The following is an 18409-nucleotide window of genomic DNA, read 5'->3' as shown; positions in this document are numbered from 1 at the left end:
ATTAATACGATATCTCTTTTGTAATCTTTGAAATTAAAAAACATTTTTTACTCACTTGATCTTTTCGTTATTTTCTTGACTATTATTCCAAGATACCTGAAAAAATATTTATTGCTTATTTTTTATACAATGAAAACATACAGGGTGCGACCAAATAACGTCAAGCAGATGGGATGCGATTCATCGTGAAAAAATAAGTAAGAAACAAAATAAAATTTTTTGTTCGAAATGTAATTTTCAAGATAATCGAGTTGGAATATTCATTGTGGACGTATACAATTAGGGCTAAGAAGAAGGAGATGAAAATGTATTGTCTTCGTAGACTATAATAGTAAAAGAGTTGCACTAATATGTTTGAAAATGCGTCTGAAGATCACATTGCTCAGATGGCAATATAACGAGAGTTTTATGTACAATGCCGATCTTGCTTGTAAACGATGCTTACGCAATATCTTGGATATTCAATTGAACCTATGATCCCTGGAGTATTAATACTTTACATGGAAAGTCGTATTTTATTGTTAGCCGTAATGGAAATTGAAACTCCATTAAAACTAACCTTCGGACGAACAAATTTTATTCTATACTTTTTTCTTACTTTTTTCCCTATGAATCATTTCCCACGTGCTTAACGTGTCATTCAACCTCATTCTACATATGTAACTTTAAATTAATTTTTTGATCAATTTTTAATTTCCCACGATTACTTTACTCATTTCTTTATATCTGAATTCAAAGTTTTCTATTAATTCGTTATATTTTGCAATACCGCAGTGTTCTTCCATGTCAATCAGTCCAAGACATCTATTCAAAATTGTATGCGATTCATTATTCGTTTAAATTCAGTAATTTATGTTAATATTGGAAAATATATTTTTTTCATCACGATGCTTCATTCAATTTAAATTTGTTAAACTATTGTATCATTATAATGTATTATAATGAATATCGAAATTTCGATTATAATGAAAGGGTAACGGATCATGCTCGAATTAAAAAGAGTAAGATACAATTAGACAAAGGAAGTGCACGTGCTCCTTTTGCACCACCGATTAGCGAATGCCGGCTCCTCACGTAACAACCTCGCAGATGAGCAGTAACGCAGTGTACACAATTTCGGACTAGGCCCACTCTGGTTTTCTCCCAAAAGCTTTAAGTTGCGACACTCTTCGACGTGCAATCGTGAGGTGTGTGTCGGGTAGGTCCGTGGACTGTTTGAGACGAGTTTTGTTGTAGTTTGTTAAAATGATAAATTAGGACATAAGACTTTATCTTCATGTACAAAAATCCTTAATTCAATTCATTGTTACTCTTTTATTTCATTACTGTTTCATTTTATTTCAATTTTGTTTTCTTCTATTAAAATGAGTGTTTATATACATAAATAATAACGTAGCTTTAATTTAACAGATTTTACCATAGTTCCGGTTTTTCAAAGTTTTAAACAGTGTAGTTGATTGTGTGTGTTCTTCCTTTTCTTCAGATACCTGGCATTTTGACGGTTAAGCTATACAATAGAGCTTCAAGTTATTTTCCTTTACTCTTCCAGTTATATTCAATGAATCTTTTGGCAAGTAATTTTCAGTAATTAGTAATTGACTGTAGATTTTCCCTAATTGGAAACTTCTATATAAATACACATTAAACTTACATCCGCTAACATCCTGAGCTCACGCGCGCGCACCGCTCGATTTATATTTCACTTAAATAATAATATACCTTGGGTTCTATTTTAGAAGATACGTGATCCTTTTCGTTATTGAAAGATCTTCTCGAAAAGGATGAAGAATAATTTGATGGATCTTCATGACAGGTTCTTTGAATAGTACAGTCGCTTAATTTGCAGTTTCCTGTAATTTTTGCAGAACACTTCTGCATTCGTGGACATATCCAGCCGCGACAGTGCGCATTCGTTATTTCGTTTTCTGAAAATTTGCAAAATGAGCTCATTATTTTATAAAAAATCCATTTATTAGATTGCCATACAGTAGATTCTCTTTATATTACTGCGGACAATTATTTAAGCTTTCAAGCTTCTGTTTGGGGGGGTTGACGAAATAGAAGTATAATATTTTCATAGGCGTATTTCATGATGGCGTTACAGCAGTATTAGTATGCTTAAAAATCATTATGAAGGTCAAGCCACTTTCGTGGCAATATAATAAAAGTTTACTGTACATATATCAAATGGTAGATTTCAAGGATAGCATTTATTTCGTATCAATTTGAAGTTCAATATCTGATGAAACTGATTACAAAAATACCATGCAAAATTTATAATATTGGGGAATTAATCAATTTACAGAATATTTAATTTTCAATCGGCTTTTATTACGTACAGTTTTATTAAATGGAATAAGTAATTTTAGTATGAAACAATTACAAAGTTCGATTAAAAACTCAGTAAACATATCAAGAGCGAAATGCAGAGGTTATCAGTTGTAGAGAGCATAAAAATGTCACAGCTTTGAAATTTTATTAAAAAATAAATTTAAATTTCACTCTACATTGTTTCGTAATAGTTCCTTATACAACTTTTTATTTTATACTTTCAATTCAGTAACAAATTTGTATTACCAAGTAGATTATTGTTATAGATAAAATATTCGATTTGTTGATAAAGTTTTCAACAGCTATAACTTCATTAAAATCAAAATATGTTTCAAAAAATTTGTATTTTTTTCTAACGAAAAACTACATAAAATTATACATACATACAAGTTTATCTTTGGTAATAGATGCATAAGTGTGTGTGCAATTATTTTCAACAAATCTTCAGGTTCAAATCAATGTAGGATAAGTGTAATTTCATGGTATTTTTATGTTATCAAATTGTACTAGACTTTTTATAAATTCAGGGTAAGTCAGTTAAAACCACTACCTGAAATAACTCGTTGCTTGTTGACTTTATAAAAACTTGTTTGAAGTGAAGTCAAAAAATCAAAATGTAGTCATCTGATCAGGTTTTTTAAATATAATACAATAAATTTTGCTCCAAGCGTTTTTTTACCCCTGGACGGCGGACCATGGATAGAACCATGGATAAATTATTTTATACAGTACAGCAGTTCTTACTGATTCATCTTGTATATTAAGATTGGTGAATAATAATTTTAATGTTATAAATCTTAAACAACTTTTCCCATTGACTTTCAAATGAAATTTTCTAAACCACTTGATGAATATTCAAACGCAGGCTGTACATACATAGCAATTTTCAAAAAAGTTTGTAATTGCTGAAATTTTACCTGTTGTTGTCACGCAATCTGGGGTATGTTTACACGGTGGTTTCAAACAGGTGTTTTCTGGTCTTCTTAAGAAACAGTCAAATTCAGAGGGACAACCCAAAATTCGACATTTGCCGAACCAAAGGTGCACTTCTGAAAAAATAATTTTCAATTTTTATTTGGTACAAACACAAGAATGCTAATTTGAATCCAATTTAAATATTAATTTTTATTTAATCTTTTAACTGTTTCTATACTATAGAAATATAATGGACATTGGATTAATTGTAATAAATTTAAATTTGAAAAATGAGAAAATATAGATGTTACCTGCAACTAAAGGATATGTACAGAGGTTTAATTAGATGATAGAAGAAAATTGTTATATTAATAAAAAATACCAAGATAAGAAAAGAACCTTTATTCTTCGCACAGCTTCTCAGTAATTTACATGGAGGATTAACACAGAATGATTCTCGAAGAATGCAATGACTTCCTTGAGAGCATTTGAAACCAGCACAGGAAGCAGGACCTTCGTGATATTCCTTCTGGGATACGCATCTTGCAATTTGTTGGCCGCACCTTGCTAAATGTAAAATTAATTGATTATAAATAATTTGGAATAATTTACGAGCCACAAAATTTTCTGCATTTTCATTATAATAGTTATTCATAACAGCTCAGGTAATTGACGCGGTAATGCAACTTTTACAAGTAATCGCGAGCAATGAATACACGATTAAACACCTGTAAAATAATCATGAGAAAAATTCAAATAAATACATCTGACACCTATAAAAAAGTAATAAAAGTCCTATAAGAAAAAGACGCCAACTATTACACGTACCAATTTAAAAAAGACAAAAGTTATAAAGTAGTGAAAGGTTTACATCCAAAGACAAATACAGACGATATAGCACACGAACTTGAAAAATTAAGAACAATAAACAACATAGTACAGCACACCACAAAAATACCACTTCCGTCATTTTTTATTGAACTGGAACCCAATGATAACAACAAGGATATATTTCTAATCAATAGACTACTAAACACCATAATTTACTTCGAGCTACCAAGAGCAAAGCATGAAATTCCGCAAAGCATTAGATACCAGCCTGTGTTAACGGGGTAGACACGAGTAATGCAGCGAGGTGACATTACCGGGAAAAATGGGCCTATTAATGGGTTTACGGGAATCGGTTATTTGTCCTTATATGAGAACACTTAGGGCTGAGTGAGGGCTCATTCGAAAGAGGAAGGTCCAATGCAGGGGGCTCAACCGATGGTTTAACGAGATTGTGTTAATATCTAATAATATGAGTGTCCAAAGTAGAGGAAAAATCGAGAAAATACGCCCGTTGAATCCAAGTACATTTTAGGTAACTATAGGAGTTTTGTGGGCCTGGTGGAGCCACTTGCATGGTCTGGTACGAACTTGAAAGGTTTAATTCTCAGCTAGCGTGCGCGCAACACGATCTAGCAAGGCAACAGCGCCTCAAGTATTTTTTACAAACACACTCAAACGCTCATCTCGCCAGAGGCATCGCGACGATACGCCTGAAGAACGAAAGCGAAACATTGGCGCGTGATTAGAGTGAGATGTAGGGTGATCATGATATCCTTCTTTCAACCTAAATGATAGAATTGTCCCGCTCCGGTAAATTTTGACTGACCAAACGCGTGTATTTTATATAGCGCACCGTAACACGCCTCGTTGCTGAAAAATATACGCCTACTCTGAAGAACCGAAGGAACGTGCAATCTGAGAATTTTTTTAGAAAAAGTTATTAACTTTTTTGGTAATTATTTAGAAGTTGGTCCTCCTCACCGATTTTCGTGACCTTGAAATATGTGGTCAAGGTCATCATTCTGAACAACTTTTCTCTATACATGTTACCGCCGCTCGGCCTTAGTTTCCGAGATATTCGTAAAAAACTGCGTTTATACTTATGTTACCAGTACACTGTATTTCGGGAAAAATGGAGACTGAATAGTGATTGAAAGAGTGATTGAAGTGGTCTGAGGTTAGGGTTAGGGTTAGGTTAGGTTTAGGTTAGGTTTAGGTAACGACGGACGGGTCCCCACATTCCGCTATTAATAGTAACGGAATCATTAACGAAAACGAAAATGGAAACGAGAAGGCAAAGGTGCCTAAGCCTTCGACCAGTGGGGCAAAAGGGGGAAAAGTGAAAGTGAAAAGGAAAGATAAGGAAAGCATGAGCTTGCACCTGCACTTGGGTGCCCTGAAGAAGACACCGGCTTCAGCTGCCCGTGGCGGCCAGGACGACGCTGGAAGCACAGAAGGAGCGAAGAGGCACCCTGAACCAGAGCCAAGGAAGGACGGATATGGACCGCGAGAAATTCAGGGGGAAGCAAGGCATTCCCGCGATGATTCCGGCGCCGTGACCAGCACCACCCCCCGAGCTGGCCTGTACGGATTGGCCGCGACTTCAGCGATCGTCGGCAAGAAGACTCTTGGCCCGCTGGTGCGAAGATGTGGCGTACTGCGCTCCGCGCGGCCTGGGGCCGCAGCTGAAAAAACTGCCCCGAAACAAGGAGGCGACCGAGCCGGTTCCGGTTCAGGTGTACGGTTGCCTCTCCAGATATTGAAGAAACTCAGGGCTCTGCCCCAATGCTCGGTGCTTGGAGCCGCGCCACCATCGGCCAGGGCGACGGTGCCGGCATCAACCTCGGCTGCGGCTTCTTCATCTGGCGCTACCTCATCTGGCGCTGCGAGGGAGGAGCCAGGCAACCTGAGGACATCGATAATCCCTGAAACACCTTCGGCTGATTTTGGTGAGTCTGGCACCGAGAGTGTTGCTGACCGCGCTGATCGTGTTGATTATACAGGCAGAGCGGTCTCGGGATCGCTTCTCGACGGGGCGGGAAGGGGTGGAGCTAGAGCTGGCCTGGGACTAAGTACAGGTATAAAAAGACCAGCCGTGCCGCGGCAAACGCAACAACAGAAACGGAAGGGGGATGATGCGGGCAGTGCGCCTACTACCATCATTGAAATTTTTGACGACGATGACGAGGTTTTCAAGGACAACGGGGATCTGTCCTTCCCCCTAAAGGCGACGGGGTCCTCGGTGCCGGATATCGGCAAGAAGGATGCTGCAGCGGCAACGACGGAAGCGACGGGATCTGCAGCTGCCGGCCACAGCAAGGGTGGCAACAGTGGCAGCAACAGAGATTGCAGAACTCTCGAGGAGGACCAGGAACAAGAGCAGGTACAGCAGCAACCACAACAACAACACCAACAACGACAGCAGCAGCAGCAGCTGCAGCAACAGCAGCAACACAAGCACGAGAAGCACGAGAAGCAGGAAAGAAGAAGGGTGGTAGTACAGGACACCTGCAGCAAGGGCTACGGATACGTGGAGGCCATTCACAAAATCAAGAAATATGCAAGCGGCTGCATAGGCGATAACCACGTTAAGGGAATCCGTCGAGTGTCGGACGGGTCCATCCTCTTCTATTTTGCAGCAGGAGAAAGGAATCTGGCGGAGGAGTTCGTAAAAAGAATCGAGACCCGGCTCGGCTCGGGATGGAGGGCCTGGATCAAACGTAAATTCCTGCTCCTGGACGTTACCGAAGTAGACCCTACGGTGGAGGCTGAAGAAGTTGTAAATATCATTAGATGCACGGTAGGTGCCAGGGCGGGCGACGACAAGGACGTTCGCTTCGTCTGCTCTGGCATGGACCGCGCTGGTATTGAGTTTTTATTCCGACGTCAACATGATGTTAATCAGCGTATAATGGCATTTTTCGACATGATGGGCGAAATGTTTCCGATTTCTGACAAAACACAAAATGAATAATAGGTATACAATATATAAAAAGTGAAAGAAAGAGTAATTATAACGTGAAAAGATAAAAAACAATACCCTAACCCTAACCCTAACCTCAAACCACTTCAATCACTCTTTCAATTACCATTCAGTCTCCATTTTTCCCGAAATACAGTGTACTGGTAACATAAGTATAAACGCAGTTTTTTACGAATATCTCGGAAACTAAGGCCGAGCGGCGGTAACATGTATAGAGAAAAGTTGTTCAGAATGATGACCTTGACCACATATTTCAAGATCACGAAAATCGGTGAGGAGGACCAACTTCTAAATAATTACCACTTTTTTAAATAAAAGTTTTTTAATTAATAAAAGTATACAGGATACGTCATGCAATTGGGACGGGTTATATCTTGAATTTGGTAAGAGATAGGAAAAAGCTGTTTATGTAAAAGTTCAATGGTGTGATAATGTCTATTTTTCTGTGATTTCATTTTCTCCGTGAATGCAACGATGCACTCAAAAAATGCAAATCCACTTTTTATTTAAATGGAATTGCATTTTTTTTTTACTTGTGTCAACTCCTTGAAACATTCTGCATAAAAAAGTACTATGGTACTATTAGAACTAATAAATGGAGGGACCTCGCGTCTACATATACAGTAAAAGCTGAATATATGCAACAGAGATTGGGAAGCAGACGCTGCATATATCTAGCCGAGATGTCGAATCTCGAATTAGATGCGCCGACCAGCCAAGCGTGAGCGTAGAAAGGGACAGACAGTGGAGGAGAGAGAGAGAGGTCTAATGATCCAAGGAAAGAGCCGAAACGTATTGGTGTGACTAATACTAATTCAATTATAAAACTTTTTTATTTTTGACTATTTTTTACTGAAACTTTTACTAGCGCTTGGTGAAATTTTTCTGATTAAAATGATACCAAACACAACATAGTTTGAATGGGGCGAGCTTATGGGGCGCTGTGAAAAATCCAGGCGGGCCGCAGTCATAACTTAGCGAAAAGGGACAGTCTCAACATTCAGAATGAGAGAAAGACAGCATGACTATAGTGCGTCTCACTCAGCGTTCGGGCGATGTTGCCTTTTTCGCTTGCCTTCGCAGTACAGTTCGAGTGACGTAATCAAGCTAACGCTTGATTCTGACTACGGTTCCAAATCGGCAGCCTTTCTACTTAGACACCACCTTATAACTACTAGCTGAACTAAATTTGTCACGTGACTTGCTCTATATTATCCAGATAATGGCGGAACTCGTCTGTGAGAATGCAATCGCGATTTTTCGCTTTTCGTCCTTATATGAGAGTATTTGAGGCTGGGTGAGGGCTCATTCGAAAGAGAAGGGTTCAGTGCAGCGCGCTCTGGTCATCGTTTGAGTCACAAAACTCTTTTAGTGACCTAAAAATACCGTTGGATTCTGCGGATGTATTTTCTCGATTTATCCTCTACTTTGGACACTCATATTATTAGACATTAACACAATCTCGTTAAACCATCGGTTGAGCCCCCTGCATTGGACCTTCCTCTTTCGAATGAGCCCTCACCCAGCCTCAAATATTCTCATATAAGGACGAAGAGCGAAAAATCCCGGACCCCTTTTTAGGCCCATTTTTGCCGGTACGGTCACCTCGCTGCATTATCCGTGTCTACCCCCTTAAATGTGCAAAGAATCACTTCACTTCAAACTGCCCGTCCAAAGGAAGAGAATAGAGAACGTAAAGTGCATTAACTGACAGGGCAATCATTCATGTCGGATCGCGCAAATTCTACCGATCAAATTGCCCTTTACAACATACCATCAACAAAACATCAAATTACTTTAATATTCAAAGACCTTGTCGATAAATTTGTCATAAAATGCTCGACCAAATTAACCTTACGATCTCGGGACCGACGCACAGCGGGACAAAACGGCTTTCGGCGATCAAAATTCTGTAACTTCGGTTCTATTGGAAATATTTTAATGAAATTTTGGAAGTTTTTGCCTACATTATCATACTTAAGTTATATCAATACAAATGATATTGAACTACAGGGTGTCAAAATATTCACGTATAAAGTGTAGCGCGTTCAATATCCTTCACTTGTTAGACATGTTTTATGTTGTTTAAAAAAAATTTGACTCAAAACTGTTAATAACTGTAAGAGAAACAGATTTAATAATTTAAAAATGACAAGACATGTGTTATTATATTATGTTTATTCATTATGAGAAATGAAATTAATGTTGTATACCCAATCATTCTTTATCGTACTTAAATAGCCCGGCTTTCTCATCATATTATCATATACCGAATTATTCACTATTGTACTTAGATAGTCCGGCTTTCTCATCGTATTATAAGTCAACCTTTAACAACAAACATCCCAAGTCTTTCTTTCTACCCCTAATGATTCGGCCGAACCAGTTATCTTCAAACCTTGACCTCATGACCTCATTCCTTACCGATCACTGGACTCTCAATAACTCTAACCTTTCTATTTTTCGTGTTTCTCCTATTTTTCCGATTATATAAAATACCCAGCAATTTTCCCTCCGGGGCAGATTTTTCCGAACCGTCTTAGAAACTAGAGTCTACTTCTGTCACGACGAATATTGTATCTAAAAAACTTCGCTTGTATTTCATTTTGTGATTAAAATAAATATCGCGAGTGGAATACAAAATTAATCCATTAACATCCACGAAATACGTAGTTTACTGAAAAGAAGTGTCAGTATTTTATAAACTGTATTTGACAACGCTAGATGGAAAAGTGACAAGATATGCAAAAAAGTAATCCACGTATCAATTTATATACAGCCGCAGTTGTCTACATATATGTAATAAACTCATCATCTCGTGGGGGTACATTTTCGCTGCATCTTTTTTGCCTCTAACTCTTCGAAACGATGAGATGTATTGGTCCGAAGATACTAGCAACATTGTAATCAAATTCTGGTTCTGCTCTTTTTGGGAAATTTTTCGAATGTTGTGATTGGCACAACTGGTACTTAATAGGATGGCTGACAGATGCTTGAAGATTATCGCGATCGTTAAATTACAATAACTGTGGAAGGGACCGGCAAGTTAATATCGACATATTGACTATTTAACTGTGGAATTTAGTTTCGAAAATCTCTCACGGGACGTGTGATTAAAATCAACCAATGATGAGTATACACGTCGAACGCAGGACAAATGCTCCTATTGGAAAATTCAGTTTTGTACCGATTTTTAACGATTTACTTCTGAAGCTTGGAATGACGTCTGAACTATACGAATGACACACAAGAAGTGAAGTCAAAAGAAGGCAACGCAGTGGAAAATTTTTACAAAAAGAGAAGGTCCACTTAAAAAGGACATATGCACCGTGTTTATAACCCAGGCCCCATAGCATAAACAGTTAGGTTTCTCGACCCGAAGCCATCCGATCGGTTTTTCTTTTACTAATACGAAGGACAATGCTTCTCAATGCACGATTCATTTTTGCTAGAATATTATTTAAATGAAATAATCTAACAGTTCCTATCATAATTTTTACGAAAAAGGTATAAAAAAACAAGGAAGAATTAAGTTTTTATTGAATATTGAACAGTTTTATTGAACCGAAATAAAGTTTTGGATGATGAATATACACGTTGAACGCAGTTAACTGGTTAACAAACGTATCTGGTACTGCTTTTCCATCATCGTGCGCAGGGGCTAAGATGGGTGTAATTTAATTCAATCGCCATTTTCTTGAAAAGTTGCGTGAAGTTGCGTGCACCCAGTGTTTTCTAATTCTGATAGAGGAAGGTTCACCCTTTCCTACAGTAATAATTAAACCCGTCGCAAGTTGTTGCAACTTTTTAAAATCCTGCACAAAGTCAAGATTTTAGTTAAATGTACTTCGTTTCAATCAGATCCTATTATTTACAAAATTGTTAACATTTTAACTTACTTTATGCACTGAATAGAATCTATACTAATCTAGTAAACTTTATAATTCATTTGAATTTCATCTTTCTGAGTAAAGTTCTGTAGAATCGTACATTAAAGTTACGGGTAATATCATCAGCGTTTTGCTTTGACGAATTTCTACTGACTTTGAATACGGACCACAGCAAAACGGAAGCAAATATGAAAAAACGGATTACACTACGTTAAACATCAGTTTGTTCTCTATCCATGTACGTGAACAGTTTTTCAATTTTGGAATTCACGAAAATCGACTTTTGATCGCCGAAAGCTGTTTCGTCCTACTGTGCGACAATCTCTCGTATCTGATATTAGGAAAAACACAGGTACAATCACTCTCAGTGAAAATCGTCCACCCGCAACGGGGCGTATATTAGTCTAAATAAAACAATAAATACAAATAAAATATAATGATTGGGCACATTAAATAATTCTACATAAATAACTACTATAACTATATAACTACACCGCTATAATGCCATCCATTAGATATCTATTAGCTGTGGCGTTATAGCGGTGACAGCAATGTTGACGGTCGACCTGTTTGTCGCGTACGTTTTGCGATTATGTTCCTTCCTTCCATGCCAAATTATTAGACTTAAATCTTAAAGTAGAAACCTAATTTTTACACCTTGCATTAATGTTATACTTAACAAAAATGTTTCTGTATCGTGTGATATGATTAGATTTTCTCCTAGATTGTTAGTTTTTGAAATATAATAAAAAATACGATGTCAGCAGACGTTCGTGGGATTTAGGCTTCTCTTTCACTTCCATTATTGTATTAGATTGTACTACATATAATTATTATATTCATAACAGATTGTACCGTATACCGTAGCAACAAAGAAACAAGCGAGCGACGCGTCCGCGAAGGGACGCGAAAAACGGCAGATCGTCGACGGACATTAAAGAATAAACAGTAACCCTGATTTTTACGTGTCTTTATTTTTGCGCCCCTTATAAATTTTCAGAAGTGTGATTCAATCTTGCGCGCTCATAGTGCAGTTATTACGTGGTGTTTATTACGTGGTGTTTATTACGTGGCAAATTACGGATTTTACGCTAACAAAACTTTATGTGAATTCGCGGTTCTCGTGCGCCTTTATGCTCGTCGCTCAGTGAACACCCGTGATAGATTTTATGTGAAAAACTCGTACGATTCATCGACTTTATGTGATATACTTTTATGTGCCTAATCAACATTTTGGTTTTTCTTGTGTATTGTGTCGCGTCCGTTTAAGATGAATACGATCCCAGTGGGCCGTGCTAAAACAAAAGCTACGCAGCATGAACATGCCGACCACCGGCGTGAAAGCTGAACTCGCGAGCCGACTACTTCAGGCTGGTATAACCGAAGCCGATTTGTTCGAGGTTAGCGCTCCAGAGCAAATTGCAGCTGGCCTGTCAAATGAAATCGAAACGACGACGCTTACCGAAGAGGCACGGATAGAACGCCCGGTATCACCGCCCATGCAGTCTCCGGCTACTGAAAGAGAGCTATTGCTTCGCGAAAAAGAATTAGCTGAAAGGGAAATACGTCTCCTCAGAAGAGAATTAGAGCTCATGAAATTAAATGGTTCGAGCACGACGGACAGGTCGCCATCGACCTTGTCAGCGACTGCTTCGTGAAAAGACGCGAAGGAAACGGTCAGCGATTATGATGGTTCAGGCAACTGCGACCTTTGGAGACGACAAGTGGAAAAGTGTGTGGTAAGCTGAAAGACAAAGCATTGAAGTGGTACCACGCACAGACGGACTGCGTGGACTTAAGCTATACAGATTTATTGGCCCGAATGGGGAAGATGTTCGGACATCGAAAGAGCAGTTTAGAACTACGTGAAGAGAGCGGAAAGCGCGTTTGGCAATCGGGAGAAATCTTTGCAGACTACCTTCACGACAAGATTATTTCAGCCAGCAGAATTCCTCTGCAGGAGCTCGAAGTCATCGAGTACGCGATACGTGGAATTCCCGACACGAATTTGAGAAACCAGGCGAGGATGCACCGCTTCCAATCAACTGACGAGATGATGCGAGCGCTGGAGAAAATATCCTTGCCCAACGAGTCGACGCCACGGAGGATGACGCCACGACCAGGAGGTCCGGCGAGCACCAAGCCGAACGTCGCCAACCATCCAGAACGTAAGAGCGAGGTGAACCTGCGATGTTTCAATTGCAACGGAGACGGACATATCTCACGGAATTGTCCGCGGCCGAAGAGGGAAAGAGGGAGCTGCTACAAATGCGGTAAATTTGGACATAGGAGTCTGGACTGTCCAGGAGAAAAGAAGGAGGTGAACAACGTCTGCGAGAACCCGATCAAGGATGATTTTGTAAGAAATGCGATTTACGAGATTAGTTCGAATAGTAAACCGTTTACGTTATGTTTAGATACTTTACTAGATTCGGGAAGCGCAGTCAATTTCATTAAAGAATGTTTCGTACCGAGTAACATAAGGTCGACAGAAAAAACAAATATTAATTTTTCGGGGATTAACAGTAGCCGTTTGATCGTGCGTGGATCAATACTTGCCGACGTTAGTTTTGACGACCATAAATGCTGTAACTTATGTCTGTTAGTAGTCCCCGATAGTACGATGGTAAATTCAGTCGTATTAGGCCGGGACCTTTTAAGCAGATGCAATCTTAGTTTATGCCGATTAGAAAAACAGGACGAAGAAGCACTCACCGGCGGCATTATGAATATAAATTTAGGCGAGGCTACCGATAACCAGATCGACGCGGTAGTTATAAATCCCGAGATCGCGATAACAAAACAAACCGAATTGAAAACTCTAATAGAGACCGATTATTTAAATGCCGAACATCCGAGCGAACCGAAGATAAAAGCGGAACTGAGTTTGAAATTACGGGATCATGAGCCTTTTCATTTCTCACCGCGACGCTTATCTTTCGCTGAGAAAACCTTAGTCCGAAACATACTAGAGGACTTAACGAAAAGAGGCATCATCCGGTCGAGCGAGTCTGATTATGCTTCTTCGATCGTCCTGGTAAAGAAAAAAAACGGTTCGGTACGATTGTGCGTCGACTACCGTTCTGTAAACAAATTCATCATCGGAGATCACTATCCGCTGCCCCTTATCGAGGATCAGCTGGACGTACTGCACGATAAAAGATACTTTAGTTTACTCGACCTTAAGGACGGCTTTCATCAGATAGCGATGGCAGAGGACTCGATTAAATACACGTCATTCGTCACGCCACAGGGTCAATTTGAATATATTAGAATGCCGTTTGGTCTTAAGACGGCTTCCTTAAAATTTCAGAGATTCGTGAATACAGTCCTCAACGAACTGATTAAAACAGGAGACGTCGTCGCATACATGGATGATTTCCTCATCGCGACGCGAAATTTAGACTATCACTTCCTCGTTTTAAAACGCGTATTCAAGTTATTAGTTATCTATTGAGATTACACTTGAAAATGGACAAGTGCAAATTTTTATTTACGGAAGTTGAGTATTTAGGATATTTAGTCTCAGAGAAAGGGATCAAACCGACGCAGAAGGGCATAGAATCCATCAACAATTTTTCGATACCGCGAGACGTCAGGGAAGTACAAAGATTTTTAGGATTGTGTGCCTATTTCAGAAAATTCGTAGAAAACTTCTCGATAGTTGCCAAACCGCTTTATGACCTGCTTAAAAAGAACGAAGTTTTCAGCTTCGGAAAAGAACAATTACAGGCGATGGAAAATTTAAAACGGGAACTAGTCAAAGCACCGATTTTAGCCATTTATAGTCCCCATGCTGAAACGGAGCTTCATTGTGACGCGAGTTCCGTGGGCTTCGGCGCGATCCTGCTTCAAAAGATAGCAGATTTAAAATTCCATCCCGTCTTTTATTTCTCAAAACGCGCAACCGCTGCTGAGAGCAGATACCACAGCTTCGAATTGGAAACACTCGCGATAGTTTACGCTTTAAAGAGATTTCGGATTTACTTACAAGGTATCGCCTTTAAAATAGTAACGGACTGTAACTCTCTCAAGTTAACCTTAGATAAGAAAGATATCAACCCCAGAATCGCGCGCTGGGCATTAGAACTTCAGGCATACGATTATACGGTTGAACACAGGGCCGGAACGCGAATGGCTCATGTAGATGCTCTAAGCCGATCAATCAATATTATTATGGTCGTCGACGATAACCCGTTCGAGTTTAATTTATCCGTTTGCCAAAATCGAGACGCGACAATTAAGAAACTGCGTGAAAAGTTAGAAGTCAGTGAGGACAAGCTGTTCGAAATGCGGAACGGACTTGTATACCGTAAACGGAATAACGAACTTTTATTTTACGTACCGTCAGCCATGGAAAAAAGCGTCATTCACAAGTGCCACGATGAGATGGGTCATTTAGGAATCGATAAAACGTGCAGCATTGTACAGGCGAACTACTGGTTCCCAAATTTAAAAGAAAAGGTGACCTCGCACATTCAAAACTGTCTAAAATGTATATCTTATGCACCACCGTCGGGAAAACCAGAAGGTCGCTTATACAGTATACCGAAAGGAAATGTACCGTTCCAGACCATACACGTTGATCACTTCGGACCCGTAGATAAACGACGATCACAGAAAGCGTACATATTTTTGATAATAGACGCGTTCACGAAATTCATAAAATTGTACGCCTGTAAGACGACCACAAGCAAAGAAACCATAAAGTGCTTAACCGACTACTTTTCTAATTACAGTAAGCCTCTCGTTGTTGTTTCCGACCGAGGAAGTTGTTTCACTTCTAAGGAGTTTTTAGATTTTATGACAGAATCAGGGATCCGACATGTAAAAATAGCTACAGGCTCTCCCAAAGTAAATGGCCAGGTTGAACGGTATAATAGAACATTAGCGCCTATACTGGCGAAACTCACCGATGATCCGGGCGGAAAACATTGGTACCAAACCTTGCCCGATATCGAATACGCCTTAAACAATAGTGTGAACGTCTCGACGGGCGAGTTCCCCAGTAAACTACTTTTCGGAGTAGCCCAGAGAGGCAAAGTTATCGACGGAATCCGCGACTATCTCGATGCCGCTATTAGTAATAAGCGAGACTGGAGGAAATTAGGGCGAAAGCGGAGAACAAAATTCTACGGTCGCAGCAATATAATGAAAAATATTACGATAAGAATAGGGAAAAAATTAATACCTAGGTTCCGAGGTCCTTACGAGGTTATCAGAAAACTACGGAACGATCGATACGTGATTGCGGATATCGGCGGCTTTCAAATATCGCAGAAACCGTACCGCGGGACCTAGGAGTCCTCAAACATGCGTCCATGGCGGAAGGAATAATGTCCGAGGACGGACATGGTCAGGATTGGCCGAATTTGTAAGAGATTGTACTACATATAGTTATTATATTCATAACAGATTGTACCGTATGCCGTAGCAACAATGAAACAAGCGAGCGACGCGTCCGCGAAGGGACGCGAAAAACGGCAGATCGTCGACGGACGTTAAAGAATAAACAGTAACCCTGATTTTTACGTGTCTTTATTTTTGCACCCCTTATATTATTATTTAAACATATTCACATGTTTATAATGTAGTAATAATTTATATCATTTTATTCGGTAGATTTCACAGAATTATTGCGTGAAAAATGAATCTGAATATCTACTATTGTAAAAGCACAAATCATTTCCAAAATTGAATATTTGTAATTTGTGTTTAAGATTGATTATTTCGAAAACTATAAAGGTTAGATGAGAATGGTTTAGAGATTCAGATTCAGCACGCAAAAATCTATAAGAATCGCTTATTAAACATTACAAAATCAAATAACTATTGCAATTTATCAAATGTTGTTGAGGATGGACGATTTTCAGTAAGAGTGACTGTACCTGAGTCCTTTACTTTTGTCCCTTCCACAAAACATCTTTTGCGTACCCACGGCTTCTACCTTGTACGCTCTTAGCCAATTTAGACCCTCGAATTCCTACAAAAATTGTCTCCTTATCCACTTTTCGCTCCTCCCTCTTTTCGCTTTTCTTAAAATTCATTTTCGCAATTAACAGAATTACTTGAAATGTCGTATCGAACGGACGAGTTCGAAAATCTAGAACTTCTACACATTACCTAACAATCATCATCTTCCGAGTTATACTTACATCGATGTCAAATATACTGTATGTAAACCGCTACAATTGCATTAAATCGATTGGAAATTAATACCAATTCTTAATCTCTCAAACCGCACGTTAAACCAGTTGTGAGGAACTAACAATCCGGCTAATTACAAAGAATTTCCCCGCAGAAAACAGCTACAGCAAAAAATGTTGCCCCTTTTGAGACAAAAAGAACTTTCAAATATAATCCAAGTACTTCGGACAACAACATAAAGTTTAAAATCGCTACTATTAACCAATTAAAAAACAAAAATAAAACCTCCAATCAATCCTTTACACAAGTAGACCTTTCAACGCAAACACGTTACACAAATTCAAGGCCCACCCACATCAACCCTGGCAATGCAGATTTGAACGAAATGAAACAATTGTTCATACAATCATCAAAGAATACGGAAATGCTAATAAACATATTCAATAAACAAACAAACTTAACAAAACAACAATCACAACAAATCTGCAAAATGTTAGAAATTTCATCAACAATCGTGCTAAAGAAATCCCAAAATGGAGCCTAAAATCACAATCACAATTTGGAATGTTAACGGCCTCCCGCTGAGGATACAAGAACTGAAAATGTTTCTAACAACCCACGACATAGACGCAATGCTTTTATCTGGGACACACTTAACTGTCAAACACTAAATTAAAATTCTAAAGTATAGAATATACGGCATTAAACATCCAACAGGCCGTGCTCACGGAGGCACTGTAATAATAATTAAAAATAGTGTTAAACGCCATCTTCATAGTATAATAAATCATCCCTACCTACTTATAAGCAACATCTGCCACAATCAAGGCGGATATTCAGAAGATAAACCTTGTTGCAGTTGACAATCCATCTCAATTGAAAGTTACGAAAGAACAATACAAGGACTTTTTCAAATCGTTAGGTATGTGGTTCATAGTCGGAGGCGACTACAACGCCAAACAAACATTATGGGGATCAAAAACAACCATCTCCAGAAGTAGAACTTTCGAACAAGTAGTGTACGAACACTCCTTTCAGAGCCCACTTATTGGCTACATGCAAATGCCATAAGCAAAGGAATCAATAATAGACAACTAATAGCACAGTCGTGTCTAGACCAAAGCTCTGATCACTCACCAGTCATCATAAAATATACGCAAAAACCAGCTGAAATCCAAAAATCTGACATGCTATACATTTATTTCGTACGCTAGAGCGTTTACAAAAATGAGCGTGAACGCAGATTCGCTGATGGAGTAAAGAGGGAGTGGTGCTGAAAACTAGTGGAGTTGAAATTACAGGGTGATCCTCT

General features: G+C 38.9%; 1 protein-coding gene across 1 annotated transcript in view; it reads right to left on the bottom strand.

Moving 5' to 3' along the window:
• LOC117605816 (uncharacterized) overlaps nucleotides 1–18409 on the bottom strand; it is a 48738-nt gene that overhangs the window by 27967 nt on the left and 2362 nt on the right. Inside the window, exons 3-6 of the mRNA XM_034327546.2 lie at nucleotides 3646–3813; nucleotides 3249–3380; nucleotides 1720–1925; nucleotides 56–96 (exon numbers count right to left, since the gene is read on the bottom strand). Coding sequence (XP_034183437.2) covers nucleotides 56–96; nucleotides 1720–1925; nucleotides 3249–3380; nucleotides 3646–3813 — 547 coding nt within the window. The remainder of the gene's footprint in view (nucleotides 1–55; nucleotides 97–1719; nucleotides 1926–3248; nucleotides 3381–3645; nucleotides 3814–18409) is intronic.

This window comes from Osmia lignaria, chromosome 2 (assembly GCF_051020975.1).
Source record: "Osmia lignaria lignaria isolate PbOS001 chromosome 2, iyOsmLign1, whole genome shotgun sequence".
NCBI classification, from domain to species: Eukaryota; Metazoa; Arthropoda; class Insecta; order Hymenoptera; family Megachilidae; genus Osmia; species Osmia lignaria.
The sequence above is the reverse complement of the archived record's forward strand: the minus strand, read 5'-3'. Positions and strand labels throughout refer to the sequence as shown.